General features: G+C 42.6%; 3 protein-coding genes across 3 annotated transcripts; all 3 read left to right on the forward strand.

The window, feature by feature from the left end:
* Nucleotides 1-258: 258 nt before the first annotated feature.
* nim1ka (NIM1 serine/threonine protein kinase a) lies at nt 259-5,202 on the forward strand. Its single transcript, XM_070834345.1, has 5 exons — nt 259-569; nt 661-773; nt 2,219-2,340; nt 2,501-2,647; nt 4,444-5,202. Exons 1-5 carry the CDS (start codon nt 259-261, stop codon nt 5,200-5,202), a joined length of 1,452 nt encoding a protein of 483 aa, XP_070690446.1.
* Nucleotides 5,203-7,068: 1,866 nt separating this feature from the next.
* Nucleotides 7,069-13,714, forward strand: creb3l3l (cAMP responsive element binding protein 3-like 3 like). Its single transcript, XM_070834433.1, has 10 exons — nt 7,069-7,187; nt 8,477-8,617; nt 8,893-9,283; nt 9,506-9,615; nt 9,734-9,826; nt 10,237-10,343; nt 10,726-10,794; nt 10,910-10,994; nt 11,109-11,202; nt 11,986-13,714. Exons 2-10 carry the CDS (start codon nt 8,477-8,479, stop codon nt 12,390-12,392), a joined length of 1,497 nt encoding a protein of 498 aa, XP_070690534.1. The 5' UTR covers nt 7,069-7,187; the 3' UTR covers nt 12,393-13,714.
* Nucleotides 13,715-16,314: 2,600 nt separating this feature from the next.
* On the forward strand, nt 16,315-17,989 carry gadd45ga (growth arrest and DNA-damage-inducible, gamma a). The gene is made up of 4 exons (XM_070834214.1): nt 16,315-16,459; nt 16,572-16,673; nt 16,801-17,011; nt 17,167-17,989. The coding sequence occupies exons 1-4, from the start codon at nt 16,407-16,409 to the stop codon at nt 17,278-17,280; spliced, it is 480 nt and encodes a 159-aa protein (XP_070690315.1). The 5' UTR covers nt 16,315-16,406; the 3' UTR covers nt 17,281-17,989.
* The last annotated feature ends 2,153 nt before the right edge of the window (nt 17,990-20,142 follow it).

Here is a 20,142-nt window from a genome sequence, read left to right on the forward strand (position 1 = left end):
GAATGGATAATGAATATGTTGCTGCTAGCTATTTAACTTTAATTTTAATTTTACACCATGTGGATTTTATGTGTGTCTGTGTTTGTGTGTGTCTTTACAGAATGCTGTCACAAAATGTAACAAGAAATGAACCACAAAAAAATGTGAATTTTTTTCTCTCACAAAAAAACGGGAATTTTTTTGTCTTATATTGTATCTAGTCCTCCACCACTTCCAGCCATGAGCTAAGCCCACACCACCGTGGGTGTCCCTTGCAGGATGACTGCTGTCTGCCCTTCCGAGAACAGCCCAGAAGGTGCTGAAGCTGGGGCCGGGACAGCAGGCTCTAAGGGGGCGGGGGCAGCAGGCACCACTGGGAGCATCTCAGCTTCTGGGGCTGACACCGGGGAGTCTAATGGAGACTCTGTCGGAGGTTCAATTGGAGGCACGGCTGCGGTCACTAGTGGCCATAGGTACACCCGCTGGAGCCGCCAGGACAGCTCAGACATCAACACTGATGATGAAGGAGCCACCATCCGCCGCCTCACTCCACTGGAAAGGCTGAATCTGGATATGTGCCAGGATGACAGGTAGTAGAAATTCTTACAATGTTGGCTCCACTGTAGTATATTATTAAAACATAGTTACAGTTAAATGTTCTGATACGTAATCTGGTCACAGGGTGGTCCGCGAGCTAACAGTGGGCAGAAGAATCGGCTTCTACAAAATCCGAGGCGAGATCGGCTGTGGAAATTTCTCCCATGTCAAACTAGGAATTCATGCCCTTACCAAAGGTAACAAAATTACAAGACAGCAGTGAAATGCAACTGTTAAAACACATACGTTAAAAGTGAAAGAACACATCGATCATACTGACTATAAAGATATTATGTAGTGATAAAAGGTGGACAGTTTGACTATATTGCCATCACTAAAAGTCTGAACACCTCCATCTTTAAAGATAAAATGCTCTCTTCGCCGTCGTTTTTTTCAATTAGATTTAAGTGAAAATTTGGCTGAACTGTTTCCATCAATGGGCTGCAACACTAACAAGTGTGTCCTTATGTAGCAATTCACTAACAAGGCGATGTGTGCCTGGCCAGGGGGCTGATTCAGCCACAAAGAGACAGTCTGTCTGCTACCCTTGAACAGATGGATTGATTAGAGATCTCCAGTTTCCTTAGCGACGGCTAAAATTGCTGCATGCCTCATCAAAGACTAAAAAGAGGGAGGAGAATGGGTGTGTAGCTCTATGTGCGTGTGCGCATTTTGTTTTTAGGATTACATGTACTTTACTGTGTGCCTATCTATGCCATACCATGTGTGTGCGTGCGTGCATGTGCATGTAAGTGGTATCATTTAGTCCTCCAAAAACAATATGAGCTGCGATGCATTTTAAATGCTCCTATTGAAAGCTATGTCACAGCTGAAAGGGAGTCTAATACCAGCCTGAATAATGCATACTGACGCACAATTAGATATCTCAACACCATTTTGCCACTTAAGAACTTTTCTGTATTCAGTTACCTGCGGTCTATGAGACTTCACTTTATGAAACATTTAACAGAACACAGTAGATATCGGTTGTTTGAATTTGATATATGTGAAGTATTTTGATCTTTATTGGCTGTAAAGTGGTGCAGTGCACTTTCCCCTCGACACATTTAAAGGTGCTAAGTTGAATTTGATCCCGCGCTAACGTGGCTTACTGTCCCTGTCATATTTAATCTTCGCCCTGACTCAATCCTTGATATCTGCTCGGACCTCAAGTGGCTGCAGTATGACAAGAAAAAGAGCAATTTCCCTTCTAAGATAGGGTTGAAAGTGAGAATCAACCCCCTGGGAGGACATAATCAAGAAAATTGGTTTCTGAGGGCAGCTAATCCTCCATCAAATTATCTAGAGCAGAGCATCAGGCTTGGTCACTTCAGGGGCAATTCTGTATTTGCTAGGTGGAACCAGGCTCACATTTCTATCCTCTATGTACCAGATTTATTTAACACATCTAATGCTTTAGTTATCAGAAAAGTGGAGTTACTTTTATATCGACAGAAACAATGGGAACAGCCATATCTTCATGTTTTAAAACCAGCAAAATTTCATCTTCCTTATCAAGTTTCTGTTGAAATGAAACTCCAGTTTATCTGCATGCTTTTAAATGACCTGCCCACCTGACTCTGTAGGAATGTGTCATTTGTCACAGAGCTTTGCTCTTAATATTCTTCCTTAATATCACCAGACAAAGTGGCCATAAAGATCCTAGACAAAACCAAGCTGGATCAGAAGACCCAGAGGCTGCTGTCCAGAGAGATCTCTAGCATGGAGAAACTACACCATCCCAACATCATACGCCTCTATGAGGTCTGACTCATACACCCTCTCATATTGATTTATACGTGAACCTCATCTGATCCCAGGGGTTTTCTCGATGATCACTACATCCGGCCGACATCCAGTAAACTTCTCAGTAATGCTCTCTGACATTCTGGTCACCCTTGTGTTCTTTCTTTTTCTCCGTTAGGTGGTGGAGACGTTGTCACGGTTACACTTGGTGATGGAGTACGCAGGGGGAGGGGAGCTCTACACCAAGATTACTACAGAGGGGAAGCTCTCTGACACGGAGAGCAAGATCGTCTTCGCTCAGATCCTCTCTGCTGTTAAACACATGGTCAGTACATAAGTTTAGAATGAGGTGGTGCATTTCAGTAAGATAATAAAATCTCAGTCTTTACAATTTACATTACTTTACATTATTAGATGTGGTCATAGTATGTCATGCTTTTGACCTTAATGGTCAAATAACTGTGACTATTAAGATGTCTGCTATATATTAGTAATTAAATGTATTTTAATCTGTAGTATCACCCTTTCTCTGCTTAACCATTGGCATAATGAATATTTAATCTAAACCTCTAATTTAATTAATCTCATGTAACAATTGCTGTTTACTCACTACTGGCTTTGATACATCACATATGGAACCAGCATATAATCACCATTATCATTCCTTATATCTAAAGCATGCATATAACATTTACCTTTTAGGCATCCACTTACCAACTTATCAACAGAGCAAAAAACATCATAAATTGACACCCTGGTTTCCATCTTTTTCACCTGTTGCCCTCTGGCAGGCGCTAAAGGACAAATAGATTCAGGGACAGTTTCTTCCCCGGAGCAATGACCAATCTGAACAACTCCTTTACTATGTAGTACTGCTGTAAATGGTAAATGGTCTGTATTTGTATAACACCTTTCTAGTTATTTCGACTACTCAAAGCGCTTTTTACATCACATCCTCATTCACCCATTCACACATCATTCATTCAGGAGGAATCTAAATTGGAGGAGATTATTCTTTCACACACATTCACACACTGAAGCTATGCTTCAGGAGCAAGTTGGGGTTCAGTGTCTTGCCCAAGGACACTTCGACATGCTGACTCATGGCTGGGGGGTCGAACCACCGACCTTCCGATTGAGTCCTCAGCCTCAGTGCAGTACATGCAGTTGCTCCTCAAATCTCTTTGTATGTTGTATAATGATAATAAAGGCTTTCTATTCTATTTCTATTCTATTCTAACACACAATAAGCACAACAGAGGGACAATCTGACACTTCAAACTCAAACTGATCTATAAGATCAAAACATAACAATGGATTAAATAGTCTTTTAATTCTTGATATTCATACCTGACAATATGATGATAATACAAAATGTTGTGGATTAGGAAAATTATGTTTATACAATTTCTATCTGGTCAAGATTCAATCCATTCATGTGGCAGTCACACGTTTGGCTCTCTAATCCTTAAAGATCCAGACATGTTTTAAGACATAAAAATACTCTGCTTATAATATTGATATATTACTTAATTTATACTTAAAACAACATCCCCTCCTCCCTAAATGGAAAATCAAAAAAGCTAAGAAAATGCAAATATTATTAATTTCAAAAGTTAAACTGTTGGACACAAGATGTTTGCTACTTCACTGAAAAGTCCACTCTCAGTGTTTGTGCACTGGATGCTTTAAGTTTCCATGTAAAAGCTTTGTAGGTTGTGTGTTGGATCATGACTAGCCTTGCGATGTCACAAAATCATGCTGTATTTAACGTCTTAAAGTCAGATTTAGGGTGAAAGTGAAGACAGCTTGTGCTTAAATTTTTCTGCACAGAGAAGTCCAAATAAATTAACAATAAGCAAAACACATTTTTTGGGTGGGGAGGGACTTTACACTAGTGCTGCCAGATTCACAGTATCCTCACAGCCAGAGTGATTCACACAGATTCAAACGCCCACATTTAACAAAATTAATTTGTAAATCATGTTTCTTTTTAACCTCGATGCATCAAGTACTTGCATGCCAAAGTTAGACCATTAATGTAATCATGGTTTGGATAATCCTCAAGCAGTGTATTGGCATGAAAGTAGGTAATGCAGCTTTCTACATTTTCTCCAACAGCATGAAAACAACATCATCCACCGTGACTTGAAGGCAGAAAATGTCTTCTACACCAGCAGCTCTTGTGTCAAGGTGGGGGACTTTGGCTTTAGCACACTGAGCCGCCGCAGTGAGACACTAAACACGTTCTGTGGCTCTCCGCCTTATGCCGCGCCTGAGCTCTTTCGGGATGAGCATTACGTTGGCATTTTTGTAGATATATGGGCCCTTGGGGTGATGCTGTTCTTTATGGTGACAGGCACCATGCCCTTTAGGGCGGACACTGTGGCCAAACTGAAGCGATGCATCCTGGAGGGGGCCTACATCCTGCCCTCATGGGTGCCAGAGGCATGCCAGAGACTGATCAGGGGGATCCTCCAACCCATTCCATCTGACCGCTGCACCGTGGAGCAGATGATGGGCTGTGAGTGGCTGCTCCCTGTGGACTTTCCGCGTGCCATGGAGCCCTTTAAACTAGATCCGTCCTACCTAGCAGAGAGTGATCCACCTGAACTCAGGGATGAAGAGATGGAGGTAAAGGCAGCACTGGAGACACTAGGAATCACGTCAGAACACATCCTCAACAACCAGGGGAAGGACTGCAGGAGCTCCATCACGGGGGTCTATAGGATCCTGCTACACCATGCTCACAAGAGACGAGCTGTTGAGAGCATACCAGCACTCACAAAGGTAGCCGGACCAACAACAGCAAGTAAAAAGGAACGACTAAAAGTGTACCGTAGCTTAAGGCACACATCTAAACTCTGTGTGATTCTGTGACAAAACGCTTTCCTTTGCTCTGGAAATTCATTGACTTTATAGTCTGGGATGAGATTGCATGAATTTCTTCAGAAATAAAAAAGTGCTTTTCAGTCCAGCAGTTTAAGTTGAAATCATGGTATATAACCCCACTCAGCTTCTGAAATCTGGGATTTCTTGATTTAGTATCTTTCTTCTAGTAAGTGAAATTAGTCTCTGTGAGAATGTTGCCGCCAGTGAATCATTTTTGTCTCCTTTTTGACAGGGACATGTACTCCTCATGAGATTTGGAAATGTTCTGAAATATGATTTATTTAAGTAAACATAACGATGATTAGATGGCATACATAACATTTCATTTGGGCCGTGCAGGCCAGATAGTTATATAAGCCACGGCCATCCTATGCTCAGTTGTGCGGGAACACCAATAAACCCCATGAGAAATCAATATAACATAAATCTTAAGGACAAGAGTTAGAAATCCACAACATTATGCTGAGGTGATAAAGTGGTGAAACATGCAGTCAGTACATGAAATGTGGTGTCTTTAATGTTTAATTGCACTTCTCTTCGATGCCTTAGTTTTCTATCATGTTTTGAAATCAGACAGGCTGGTTTCATTACACTCCTTAATGTTTGTGATGATATGAATAGAGACTTTACATCCGACCTTGTTATCTGATGTATCTCTCTGAGATGTCGGACTGATTGACCTGAATGACCTCACTCTATTTTCCCTGTGGCCTGAAAAAGCCAATAAATGTCATTAAGCTTACGAATACCAACATACCAACCACCAAAGCTGTTAGTTGTTCATGTGGCAAAATTTTCAGTTTGGACTCAGGCAATTTCAAGTTTCAGTAATTAGGTTTTTTTTTTAATTATCTGATGCCATGGTCATGCTCATGTCTTGATTACAAATAAATTCAAATGCATCAGGCTTCTATTGAATATGATACTTTTTTGTTTCTTGTATCTTGTATAATTCTAACACTAAATACACTCAAAAAGTGCACAAGTGGTATTTTGCAAGCAGTTATTCATTGCACAGTATTGAGCAAAATATCAAGTATTATCACATAATATAATACAGTCTGCAGTATGTCAATATGGGGCAAATTACGTAACAGCACCCACACACATATCACACATAACACATGTGTGATATATGGTGTGACTTCCTCAAACTCAGGTCTTCTACCAGAGGCCTGGGAGTCTGAAGGTTTCTGCGCAGTATCTTAGCTGTTCCAAAGGATGGCGCTCTTCTGGACAGAGACCTCAGATGTGTTACCTGGGATCTGCCGGAGCCACTTTACCAGTTTGGGTCCCCAGTGCTCCGATCACCACTGGCACCACTGTTGCCTTTACACCCCACATTTTTTTCTAGCTCCTTTTTCAGCCCTTGGTATCTTTTAAGCTTCTCGCGTTCCTCCTTCTGATGTTGCTGTCACTAAGGATTGCTACATCTATCAGCACTGCATTCTGCCTAACATCCCTGTTAGCCTAGATGTTGGATTTATCATCCATATATCTACATTTAGCCCCCTTTACTTGTATAATAGGTCCATATTCTCTGCTCTGATCCAACTATGGTCTGCTCTAGTAGCCAATTTGCAGTTTCACTCATCCAGGTCCTCTCTGGATACGCGTATACATGTAATATCACATACATGACAACAACAACAACAACAACAATTTGGGGTAATCTTTTATTTTATCTTTAATTTCCTGTATTTTCTTGCTGCCACTTACTGCATGTGTATGCAGAGAATCATGAGTACAGTGCATGGCATTGTATCGCACTACATATCCCAGAAGTACCCCAAGACGCTTACGTAGGTATATCCGCCTTTACGTGATGACGCATTTTTTGCCTCGTTGGAAGGTGGTTTCGGGAGGAAGCGCTGTGTCTGTAGACGGCAGCAGTGAAGAAACGCTGAGTAGAGAAACCAAAGGACACCCGGACGCACTCACTCGAATGGTATTTTGTCTGCTGTCAACGAAAGGTAAGCAAATTTATGCCAACATTAACTGTTCAATGTGTTTCAGTGTTTTTAATGTCACAAGGGACCACGCCCTCTGGGCAATAAAGATCATGGCAGTGTTAATACGCTAACATTAGCAAGTTGCCTCGTCAGTGCTGGCCTATATTTGTACACACACATACATATATATATATATATATAATGCAGTGTTCTTTTTTCCCAACTTGTTACAATCAAAAATCCACGAATGGTATTGCTTTTGTGTTCACGGCTACGTTAACTAGGTCATTTGTGAATGACTGAATAGCTTTGCTGCAAGACAGTGCTCTTACTGTCCAAAGACAAAGACACCATGCATCCGGACTGCACATTTTTCTTTTCGCCTCGGCCAGCTATGCAGAGTAGAAATGACCATTTGCTGCAATTAACTACAGGCTAAACATGATATTTGTTTTGACACATGATCTTGTATTCACAACTCGTGACAAAGACATGTGGGGGCGGGGCTCAATATAAGATGAGGTCATTATGGGAGCGTGGCGATGATGCAAGACGAAGCTGTAGTGCTTCAGTGTACGTGTTATTAACCCATTGATGGGGAGGTGTAGTATATTATGCTTTCCATCTTAGCCTCAATATTGTGGCTGCTGAGGTGATTAAACTCCTTACAATCAGCACAGTGTCCACATGCACCTGTAGCCTCCACGTGGAGCTCAGCCTGCGGGGTGAAGCTACTAAATCTAGTGGGAGAAGCTTCATCAGTGCATTTACTACACCTCTCTGTTGTCTTGTGACACAAACATCAACATCGCAGATTCTACAGCAGGGTGATATTGGAAAAAAAAGATCTGTGTTTGACTCAATACTTGATATCTGGAATGTAATCATATTGAGGTTATCACTAGTGGGACTTTTATGCAACATTTGGTCGTAGCTGAAGTGTGTGGTAGGATCTCTGATAAGCAATCATATGACTCAAGAAGACATTCAGCACTCATTCACATTCAGTCAGCCAGGGCTGTTAAATTAGTTCAGAAAATTGTATCACTTTAGTGTAGGGCTGCAACTATGAATTATTTTCTAATCTATTTCTCTAAAATGTGTCCATTAATTGAAACAATTTGTCAGTTGTTGATTGTTTCAGCACTACTTAACCTTGATGCTGCCTGTGAAACCAATAAGTTACCTTTTAAGATATGTCACACAATTCCCAGACAGCTGACAATAGCCATACTTATATGAGCACAGATGCGATTGTTAACAGTATTAAAGTTGAATGCTGTGGTCTATATGCTGCTGTGTTGCTACAGATGTCAGTCACTGAGGACCTTCCGGACATGGATGGAACAGACCTGTTAGGGCTGCTGTTCCACAATGGAGAAGACGGGTCTACTGAGCCTCTCTTTCCTGATGGAAATGGGCTCATCGAATCCTGGCTATCTGAACAAGATGTAAGAATTCAGTCATTGAAAAAAGAGAAAAGATAAATTATGATGAAGAGAGGAGAGTATTTAACCATATTGTTGACTCAAAATGCTACTGCTGTGCATTTTCTAACTCTTGGTGTTAAAGCTCGAAATCGGGTTTTCCTTGTTTGGTTACATGCTAATATGACTAACTACTAGCTGTAAAGGTAAATTTTGAGGGGTTGGACACACTAATATCAAAGTATTGAGCAACTAAAGCTATGTGGGCATTTTGGATTGTGACATTTTTCTTCTCCCAGATGCTGACAGGTATGGATACTGAAGACTTTCTGTCCAGCTTGTTAGAGGGAGAGGAGAACATAGAGGCAATCTGTCCCTCTCATTCTCCCTTGGGCAGCGACAGCGGTATTTCTGATGACAGCAGCACTGGTGTGCACAACAACCTTCCAGGATGCCCGAGTCCCCAGGGCAGTGATAGTGACGTTGTGCCCAGTCCCATCTACTCCCAGCCCAGCCCAGTGCACTCAGACCCTGCCCTGGCCCCTGGAGAGCTGCAGACAGAGAGCCCAGAGGCCTTAACGGTCCATGCTGATCACAGCTACTCTCTGCTGCAGAACGGAGACAGAGATATGGATGTCCTTCAGAGTGTGAGGGCGGAGAAGCCAGACACAGATGTCTTCATTGATCTGGGTATGTGCAGTCCAAAAATTCAATGATTCTGATGTCCTTTTTCCTAAAGTTTAAGCTCAAGTACTTAAATACTTAACAACTTTTCCACTCAACCCCTCAGTATCCATTTAAATTCTTAATCCCCTTAAAAAGTTGCATACATAATAAAATGGGAGCACTTACTTGCCTAGCATATCCAAGTAGCAGATTTAGTTTATTTCAAATATATTTCTCTTGTGTCAGACGACTTGGTGACTGAGGAAATGGAGGAGGACATCACCAGTGAGCTGCCCTGCACTTTGGCCATTGAGGACTCAATGCAGGATTCAATTCAACCCACCAAAACAGACCAGGTCAGTTCTATGTTTTGTTTTGTTTTTTTCGCTTGAAGAAGACTGAAAGTTTCAGTTTGGCCTCATTTCTGTTTGTGACATGAATGGCGAGCTGATTCTTTGTCTCTTGTCCCTCCAGTTCCAGTTTAAAGACATTGTGCTCACTGAGGAGGAGAAGCGGCTTTTGTCCAAAGAGGGAGTCACTATTCCTACACACATGCCCCTCACAAAGGTAAACAATGGCGAAAAGTGTTTAACTGCGTGAGCTAATGGCCGTGTAGCACTGTAATGCTTTTGGTAAGAGCATCTCCAAATGTTGTAAATGTTCATCTACAGTAATAACAAACAAAACTGGACAACATGCTGCTGATCAGGATTGTTTTTGTTCATTTGTGTAGCCATGGTGTTCAATGATCCTTAACAGTGTAACCTTTTTTTTAAATTCTTTTGACCATATGTGATCATATCTCAGTGTGATAGCTATTTAATTTTCTTGCCCTCAGTCCCTGTTTTTGCCTGACAAATTTTCAAATTAGATTTTCCGTTTGGTCTTTGACGCGGCACAGCTGCTCCGGGCTGTTACATGCATGTCGCCATCTTTCACGTCAACATTGTGGTGAAAGCTTCCTTTCTGTGTGACAGGCAGAGGAGAGGACCTTGAAGAGGGTTAGGAGGAAGATCCGCAATAAGCAGTCTGCTCAGGAGAGCCGCAAGAAGAAGAAGGTGTATGTTGATGGACTAGAGAACAGGTGAGATGACGAGGACCAAATTTCAGCAAAATAGAAAAGAATTGTCTATGAAGCTCTTTAGCGTAGATACAGAAGTTCTTCATCTGTTCTTAGCAGTCAGACACTTTCTCCACCCCACCCTCTATAGTCACTCTCTCCGATAAGATATTCTGAAACTGTTGCCATCATACCAGTCTTAAGTACCAAGTCCAATTCATTTCAAAACTCCCAGTTTGAAAACAAAACTATGATCAGCATTCAAATGAATTACGGATCATTTTCAGTATCGATTAATCTGCCCACTATTTTTTTCGATTCATTGTCAATTTTATGGTTGAGTTTTTGTGGTTGGTCAGATACTTTACTTTTAATATATTAATTACTGAATCAATGTCCACCACAGGGTTGCCATCTGTACTGCGCACAACCTGGAACTACAGAAGAAAGTCCAAATGCTTCAGAAACAGAACATGTAAGAAGTCTGGAGATATTGCTTCTGCATCAATATGCAATATCACATATGTGGAAAGTGTTCGTGAATCTGTTTTACATCTCTTGCATTAAATGTATCCTCTTGGTTCTTACAGATCCTTAATAGAGCAACTGAGGAAACTACAGGCTATGGTGAAGATGTCAACAATGAAGGCCAGCACAACCAGCACTTGTGTCATGGTACATTTGTCACTATTTATACTTCTTTTTCTCTCTTGATTTTCGCCCTTACTCTAAGTGCCAAGTTCTTTGTCATGCTGCAGTATTTTTTCATTACTTGGCTTTGTCCTCCAGGTGTTCCTGCTCTCTTTCTGTCTCATCATCTTCCCGTCAGTCAATCCATTTGGCGCAAACAAAGAGCAGAAGGAACTCTATACACCCTCCTCCAGTAAGTCTCCTCAAAACAAGAGAAGCCCGTCCTTCCTTAGATTGCAACCTCTTATGCACATGCCTTTTCGATACGCACAATTCTTAATCAATGTAGCGTGGAAGTGTGAACTTGCAGATAACACCAGGTCACCTCAGCAGATTTTCATGTGAAAACAGACTGTATAGAAGGATTTGGGGTAGCTTGCAGGTGTGAAAAGTAAAGCCAATTTGTAAGTGCCTTAAACCTGCATTATTTCTAATGGCAGCAGGGGGCAACTCTGTTAATTGCAAAAAGAAGTACGAATGACTGGAAGTCTGTGAGAAAAGGAACGAAGAAACGTCGTTGATTTATTACCTCAGTAAGCACTTTCCTAATGGGTTTATGGTGTCAGTCGCTAGTTTCATGTCTTCTTCAAAACATGATGATCATTTAATAAATTATGGCCAAATTTAGAGGAAAATCGATGATAAAGCAGGGGTATGCTTTAGAGCGTGACTACTTTGTGACGAAGCAATCAGGGGTAAATGTCACTTCTGGCTCCAAAAGCCTTGAAACCAGGATGGCGACTCCTTTTAAAGCTAAACTCAAGGCTTCAAAACGGTGGTCCACAAACCAATGGTTGACGTCACAGTGGTGATATCCACTTCTTATATACAGTCTCTGCTTCACTGACCATTTGCCAGTGTAGTGCTGTTTTATTTATTTTATTCTATTGTGTGACTGAGGTTTCATGACTTTCTTATTCATCAACATGGCTGTGCTGGCTCAGTTGTGGTAACCGTTTTCCATCCGTTATTGCAGTCATCTCCCGGACCCTTCGCTCACTGCCACCAGACAGTACAGACGCCGTATCCTACCTTGAGCCTGAAGAAGAGGACCTTCACTCAGTGATCCAAGCAGAGGTGGAGAACGTTAAAGCCATCTTCGCCGGCGGTCAGAAGAATCACACCCCTGACTACCAGAGGGTGGAGCAGCCCGACTCGGAAGCGGGAGTCAACAGCAACTCCTCGGCAGACTTCCCCAGTCCCGCTCAGGCCACAGAGATGACGCCGGGGCAGGCTGGCGGAGTAGGGGCGTTACAGGAAGGATCCATTGACGCTGCAGTGACGTCAGCTGTGGCGTATGAGGTCACAGGATCCAAGGATAACTGGATAGACCGGAATCCCCCGTCTATTATATTACAACAGCATCGCTCGGATGAGATGTAGTAGGGAGATGTCGATCAAAATGACCAGCAGAGGGAGCCATATTCCTCATGTTCAAGGTAGCAGAGAGAAGCTTAAATTTACAAAGGGAGGAAGGGAAATCGCCAGTAATTATCAAGATATATGATCCATCTGTCTGTCCTTACTTTTCCCCTCTATAGCCCTCTGGTGTACTGCTGTTACTGTTTTTGCACTTTGTTCTGAATCCCTTATTCTAGTGGGCAAAAAGAACTGGAGAGAGATTCCTAAATTTCAGCACTCTAAAGAACAGGACATTGCAGCGACATATATATATAATATAAACACTTGCATTGCTGGAGGCTGCATGCTACTCAGGTAGCACTGACAGTAGCACCGTCAAAAGTGGTGTTGATGACCAAAATCTGTTAAGTTGTTGGCATCAAAAATTACAATGAACCGGCAGTAGATGACTTCAAGAGAAGTATTACGTGATCATTTATTATTCATTGCCAAATTCTAGTGAGAGCTTTGTTTGACTCTAATCTGTCTGATCCCCTCCAGCAGATGTAGATGTTAACGTAAGCTGCTCATGAATGACACTCCCATAGTAAATTATTGTGAAAATATGTAGTTTGCCCAGTAAACTAGCCAGAACCATCCATTGCATAGTAGAAGATAGGCTGCTTGATCTAAGTGGTTGTTTGACCACAGTAATGCTTAAGCCATTGCAGGACATTTGGCCATGTAGAAGACTTGTAAAGTTTGTTAGTAGTATTTCCCTTGTAACAAGGGTATCCACGCTCATTTTAATTTTGGAATGCTTAGTTCTTATGTTGTACAGTAAAGCAGCAAAAAAATTGTCTACAAAATATAGAACAAAACACCGAACCCTTGCCTTTGTCATTGTTTGCCAGCCCCAGTCTACCCCCACGGCCTCCTCTTTTTCAACTTCATGGGACAGTTTGACCTGTATAAGCATCTCTGAAATACCTTAGCACCTGCGTGTGTGCACAGAAAAAGGGGTTTGATATATTTACTCTGTAAACCGTGTTGCAGTAAAATATACTCAAAAATGTGATGACCTGTTTTGTCAGTGAGGCATTTTTGTTATTTTTTGTGAATTTTCTTTTGTTACGGTCAGTAAGAAATGGAATCTAAATAGTACTGGAACTGCTTTTTGTTATAATCGATTCTTAATGAGATTTTAAATGTTGATCATGTTGAGCAAATGCACTGACATTTGACGTAGTCTAAGAAGGGAATGTAAATATGCTTAAATGATTGTAACTCTTCTGTACATTTGAATTCTTTATGTATATGACATGTCTGGACCTCTATAATAATAAACTTTTTATAAATCAGAATGACTCCATTTTCCTTAATCAGTGTTATTAATGAAGGAACAGAACAATACCTGTATGCTCGATCTTTACTACTTTATTTTGCAACTTGAGGCTGTTGACAATTCAAGACCTACGTTGAAATGAAACACTACAAGAGAGACACAATTGGCTAGACAGTAGTGTGGGTATGTTTTCTCCTAACATTATGTACATTTGTTTAAAGTCTTCTCAGTTTTAGGAAACTTTCTTTAGACAAGAAAGTCCTCTTTAACAGCCCAGCTCGGCCCTCTTAGTGACATTTTCACAGGCTAACTAGCGCTCAGGAGCTACAAGGCCAACCACAGTGTGGAACTGTTTGCCACAGGTCTTGGCCATAGTTGTTTTAGGGAGTTGGGTGCCCCATTCAAGGTCACTTGGGGAGTTTTTGATTTATCCTCCATTGGGATTTTCACAGCCAGCCTGGGATTTCCCCTGTCCTCTTGACCAAACCGCTTGCTGCATTCAGAACTGTAAAATACACAAAACTCCAGATACAAAAACATTTATACAATGTTAAAATGACCAGCATATGAGTGCTTTTGATTTTTTTAAAAATGTAAATATACATACATGTACATACATGTATACATGTAAATGCACCTGTATGGGTAAAATGGGGTCACGCAAGCAGTTTCAATTCACGTATACTTAAATTCTGTATCCTCAAACTGTAGAATTTTTGCTTTTTTGACTCACAAACTCTTTCTGTTTGCGTATTCCCCTATTAACATTAATATGCCATGGCTGACAAACAATATTTGTCTGACTTAAGAGGTTACCTCAGCTGTTGGGGAATAACAACACTCAGAGTGGCTGGTGACTCACCAGCGTGAGGCTGGGATCATGAGTCATGAGCTTATTCAACATGTCGAGGCAAGTTGTGCAGTAAGGGAAAGGTCGTTCTCACCGCGGCCAGCAGATGGCGATGTCAGTCCAGACTTCTGCTCTCAGCCCTGCAGCAGGGGCCGCTGTTCAGGATCTGTGTGGATGGTGTGGGCAAGGTTAAAGGTCATCTTGTTATCATATTGGCATTTGATATTATACCCCAACTAATGTCAGAGTGGTTTATTATATGACTAAAGATTTACCAAGAAATTTAATTTCCTTAGATTGCTGTTCCCCGTAATTTGGCCTGTTGTGATGTTACTATCAATTAGTGTGCAATTTTTCTTCACTATGACTAATGAGGTTTCATCTGTTTTCCAGTCTGAATTACTCAGACATGCTTTAAATTACTGCTTGCATTGTAGTAGACAGGATTTTCAAGTCGACATAAGACCAGACGGCCGTTGTTAACATGGTCAGCCTTCGGCATCTGTCCGAAAAGCGAATGATGTTGAATGTAAACACACGCAGTCCCACTGATAAGATAAACTGGATTGAAAAGACTAGACTGCGATCTGGTCGGCACGTGGCGCTTTGCTTCGGGAGGGGTCCGTGCGCATCTGTCGGGCATCTGCCCGTGTGGAGTGGGGTAATTAGTAGTGTGGCCGCACACACACTTACTCACACCCCCTCCAACCCCTGTGAAAGGACCGGGGGCAGGTGGAGGACGTGGGTATTGTTGTGACACAAAGTCGCCTTTTTTTTTTTTTTTTCCTCCAACACGCGTCAAGTCAGACTGGCAATTAAGCCTCCTTTTCAAAAGGCGGACAAAACCTGGCGTGTGCCGGCCACAAGCTGTTTTGGTCACTCCTGCATCACTGTCAAGAACTGTATTTGGGTCAGGAAAGGCTTGCAGTTCTGTATCTGCAGGGTGGCAGGTTGTAAACACACAGGGTAACAGTGCGCACGGGCATGCAGGTGGAACATCAGCGGGCTGTTCATTAAAGCACGGCCAGACTGCAGGGAAAGTTTGGACGGGCTATATTTATCACAGCAGTGATTCCCCAGGCTGGGGAAGTCCAGTCCCACAGAGATTCATCATGGAGCAGACTGATCCACCCACAGTCAATTCTCCTTTATCTGCTTATTCAGTACACTCCGTCGCCTGCAGGATGATGTGAGACCTGCCTGGTTTTATAACTGCCATGGGAAAACATCACATGGTGCATAAGAATGATATAACTTTAAAAAAACACAAGGGTGTGACAAGCGACACTATAAATGCCACTAATGCAAACAATCAGGTAATGTTGTTATAATAAAAAAATGTGATGTTTAGTTTTCAAAAGCGTGTGATATCACGTGTGCATGATACATTCAGGTCATAAACATGTCAGCATAAACCAGAATATTATTTACTATGTGATATTCAGGTGGCTGAAGCCGTGGTGGGCTCCAGATTTGTTTTTGAGTATGCGACTGTGAAAGTCCATCGTAAGCAGGACTTTTAGTTTTTGTTCAGTGTGGTGATGTTGGATGTTGACAAGGTAAGGGGGAATTGACGGTGGGCGGATGGTGGGGGGGATTTCTTGAAAATTTGTAATCTTGCCCCACGTGGAGTTGTCAACAAGCTCCGCGTAACTGCCCGGGGACTTTTGCTTTCCTCACCCCGGCTGCTCTGAGCCAATGGCAGGAGGCAGGAGCGGAAAAGACCGCCCCTTGCCGAGAAACTACGCTGACCTGCTATAAAAGCGCCCACAGCCGGTTTAGAGCTCAGAATAACGCAAGAGACTCAACACAGCCTTTACAGTCCGCTGCAAAAACCGCCGATCGCGCTTGGATTATAACTATGACTCTGGAAGAGATCCGCGGACAAGACAACACAATGGAAAACGCAGATAGGTAAATATTTAACACACGGACTCGAGATTATTACAACTGTCGGGTCGATGCTTTATTTCCTTTTGCCCAAATGCGCCCAGTGTGTTGATGATGTGTATTTTTCTTTGTCAAGGGTGCAAAGTGCAGGCGCAGCCCTGGAAGAGCTGCTGGTCGCTGCGAAGAAGCAGGACTACCTGACAGTTGGAGTTTATGAATCTGCTAAAGTCATGAATGTGTAAGTATAACAATCCATGAAATGTTAGAACTACAGCTGGATATATGTTTATAGCCTATATATGTTTTAATTTTACGCACAAGCGTGAGAGGATGTTATCTGACCGCCTTTCTCCTCGTTCCCACAGTGATCCAGACAGCGTGGCGTTCTGTGTCCTCGCCACCGATGAGGAGTACGAGTGTGACATCGCTCTTCAAATCCACTTCACCCTCATCCAGGCTTTCTGCTTCGACAACGACATCAACGTGGTGCGCGTCAACGACATCGAGCGCCTGGCCGACCTCGTGGGTGCAGACGAGACCGGCGAGCCCAAGGACGCGCACTGCATTCTTGTCACGGTACGTTCCCTGGAGCACCCACTCAGTCAGCCAGTGAATCATGCATGCATCACTTACCCTGTCTGACTCTCCTGCATGCTCTGCTAAGTTACTGCACGCCTGCACAGCCCGTGTCTGTAGCTCTGACTCTAAACATCTTGTTCTTTTTATTCCAGAGCCCCAGTGCAAACCCATGGAAAGACCCCGCTCTGGACAAACTGAGTCTCTTCTGTGAGGAAAGCCGCAGTGTGTATGACTGGGTGCCCACCATAACACTCCCTGAGCGCTGAAGTGACATTCCACTCACGATGCTTCATGTGATGATGATGAAGATGATGAAAAGATGAAAAGTCAAGGAGCTGAGCTTCAGCTAGGGGTGGCGAGCCTTTCTGCCTCACACGTCTGGATTAAGAGGCTGTGGCTGTAACCCCCTGCAAGAACGCACCCTTCCCGTGCATTCTGGGTCAGCACGTTGGTTCTGGATTACCCTGAGGAAGGGGCTCAAGTTCAGAGGTCAGGTGTGGACTGGGTCATGTGTGTGGAGTTGGACAGAAAGTCTGATGGACACTGAGGAGGATTTGGACTATACTGCATAGTGCATGAAGAGATGGTGTGGTCTGACCCAGTTGCTGCCCTGTACATGGGGGAAGAGCGCAGGAGAAGGTCACACAGATAAAGACTGTGCAAGAGATGGACATATGAAAGTGCAGAGGCAGGACTGAGTCCCATCGGAGGGCAACAAGGAAGACGCTGGTACTGAAGAGGGTATCCGAAAATGTCTAAGCGGACTGAACTTTTCTTTTTTCAGTGCAGCTCTCAGGAAGTTCTTGGAATAAGCAGAGACTTTGCTTGCAGATCCTGATTTGAGCTGTGTCTGTACCTGTGACACTTTTACACGGACTATTGTTTTTACTTTGAAATATGCAGACAAAACAATGCAATGTTTGATTTGAATTGTACTCATTTTTAATGTTTTATGAATAAACATTTGAAATCAAACTCATCCTCTCTTGTCAGAAATGTTGTTTCTCCTTTGCGTTAAACCTCACACACATGAGCACTGGCCATCAGAAATGCACTGCTGGGAAATCTACTGTGTTGCATAATATTTAACAGTTGAATGAATCCTGCAATGGCCGAACCTTAGGTTAGCTAACATGCAGCAGAGTGTGGGAGGTTTAAGCAGATTGCACAGATACAGAGGTGTCAGGAAATGTTGCGCGATGTCAAAAGAGAAAAATGACAGAGTAAAATGTGGGTGGAAGACAGAAAACGTCCAGTGGCTGTGAGAGAGAATGAATAGAGAGTAGGGTAGTTGCGACATAATGACGCTTGTGACATGTGCTTTTTCCAGGCACTGATCTCTTACTGCTCGTAGACCAGCTGCCTTACGCGACAGCTTGCACAATCGCTGCAGCCAGAATCGAGGCCGAGGCTGGGGGTCTTGCAGGAGAGAGCTTTCTTTTGTTTTCTGCGCACAGGCAGCTGAGGCTAGAGAAGTCTGCGTGCTCAGTTGTAGCTCTGTGCACTCAAGGGGAAATCGGAGACTATGTGGTATTAATAACACAATTTTGCTCTGCTGCAGTAGGCTGAGGTTAAACTTTACTTATCAGAAATGCACTGCTGGGAAATCTACAGCGTTGCATAATATGTGATTTTCAAGCATGGAAAATTCTATTAAATGAATCCTGCAATGGCTTACAAGATTCATGCAAACCATTAGGCAACACACATGGGGAAAGTAATGAAAAGTTATGCATTTTGTACACTGGGCACACACTGTCACGTGCATTCACACCGTAGGAAACAGACTGGAGTTGGAGTCGAGCTGTAGTAGCATGAGGGTCAGTGAGATCATCAGTGGCAGGTAAGGGGAAGTGTGTGAGTGCTGTGGTTGGCTCTGAGCTGAGGCTGACAGTAAAGGGCGGCCCACATCAAAGCGATAGTAGACTTCAGAGGAACTCATCTTTTCAGCTTTTCTTGGCAGCGCCTCAGTCTTCAGCCAACCACTGGTCATACTCTGCATGTGTGCATGCCTGAGCACACAGGTGGACATGAACAGACACATGCACCTGCATGTGCGCGCGCACACACACACACACACACACACACACACACACACACACACCTCTGCTAAGACTGATCTCAAGTAATTGCTCAGTATTCTAAGAACAAAGGAAGCTTTACTCAGACAGAATTTCAAAAACAAGTTTAAGAGAAGCAATAAAGGGACTTTCCATTACTATCTGCACTGTAGTGTATATGTGAGACTCAAATAAATGCTGACATAACTAGTCATTTTCTTACATACACTGTCAAAACTGTGAGCTAGATTGGCATTAAACAGTTTTGTGACATTCTGATTTGAAGACCAGTGTGGCTTGCGATGACTATTTGTCTGTGGTTGCTGCACTCTGGACCCTGCTATGACCAAACATGAAGCCTATGTCTGACTGAAAGTTGAAATACAATTACTTGTGAAAATGATCCATAAAAGTCCCAGGCAACTCACAGGGTAGATTGGGACACATCTAATATGTTCAAACTGAAAAGAGAAAGTTTTTTTTTTTTAAATCTGGCACGTTTCCAAGAGAAAAACAAATCAAGGATCAAGGATTTTTGCCTATGCAGATTAGTGTTCTTCAGACAACCTTGTGACAACAATGTCTTCTGCCATGAAAAACAAGACTACCGGCAACTGTAATAGAGGCAATTGCGTCTAATCTCGACCTATTTCTGGAAAAACCCAACATATAATACCCCAAATATCAAGAATATAAATGTTGACTGTTTTATCATGTTCTCTGAGTGAACAAAGTACGAAGGAGATTGTTGACTAAATCCTTGACCTACTTTGGGTAACATTAATGTGACAGTAATGGCTCTTGTGATAGATAAAACAATTTTTTTTGCTCTCAAACATCTAATTTCTCCATGTCTGTATCAGTCAGGCCTACATTATCAACCCTCATTTCTGTAGCACCAACTTATGCAAGCTCTATAAAAGGCAATACCATGCCTGTCTGTTTGTGCTGTGTTCCTTTTGGATACAGGTGTATGTGTGACAGCAGAGAACAAAAAAAGACTCGGGCTACTGGAAGCAGTCCCTTGCCTCTGCCTCTGCTGCTATCTTTATGGAGTTAACATCTTCT

Source organism: Pempheris klunzingeri, chromosome 7 (genome assembly GCF_042242105.1).
Source record: "Pempheris klunzingeri isolate RE-2024b chromosome 7, fPemKlu1.hap1, whole genome shotgun sequence".
NCBI lineage: Eukaryota > Metazoa > Chordata > Actinopteri > Acropomatiformes > Pempheridae > Pempheris > Pempheris klunzingeri.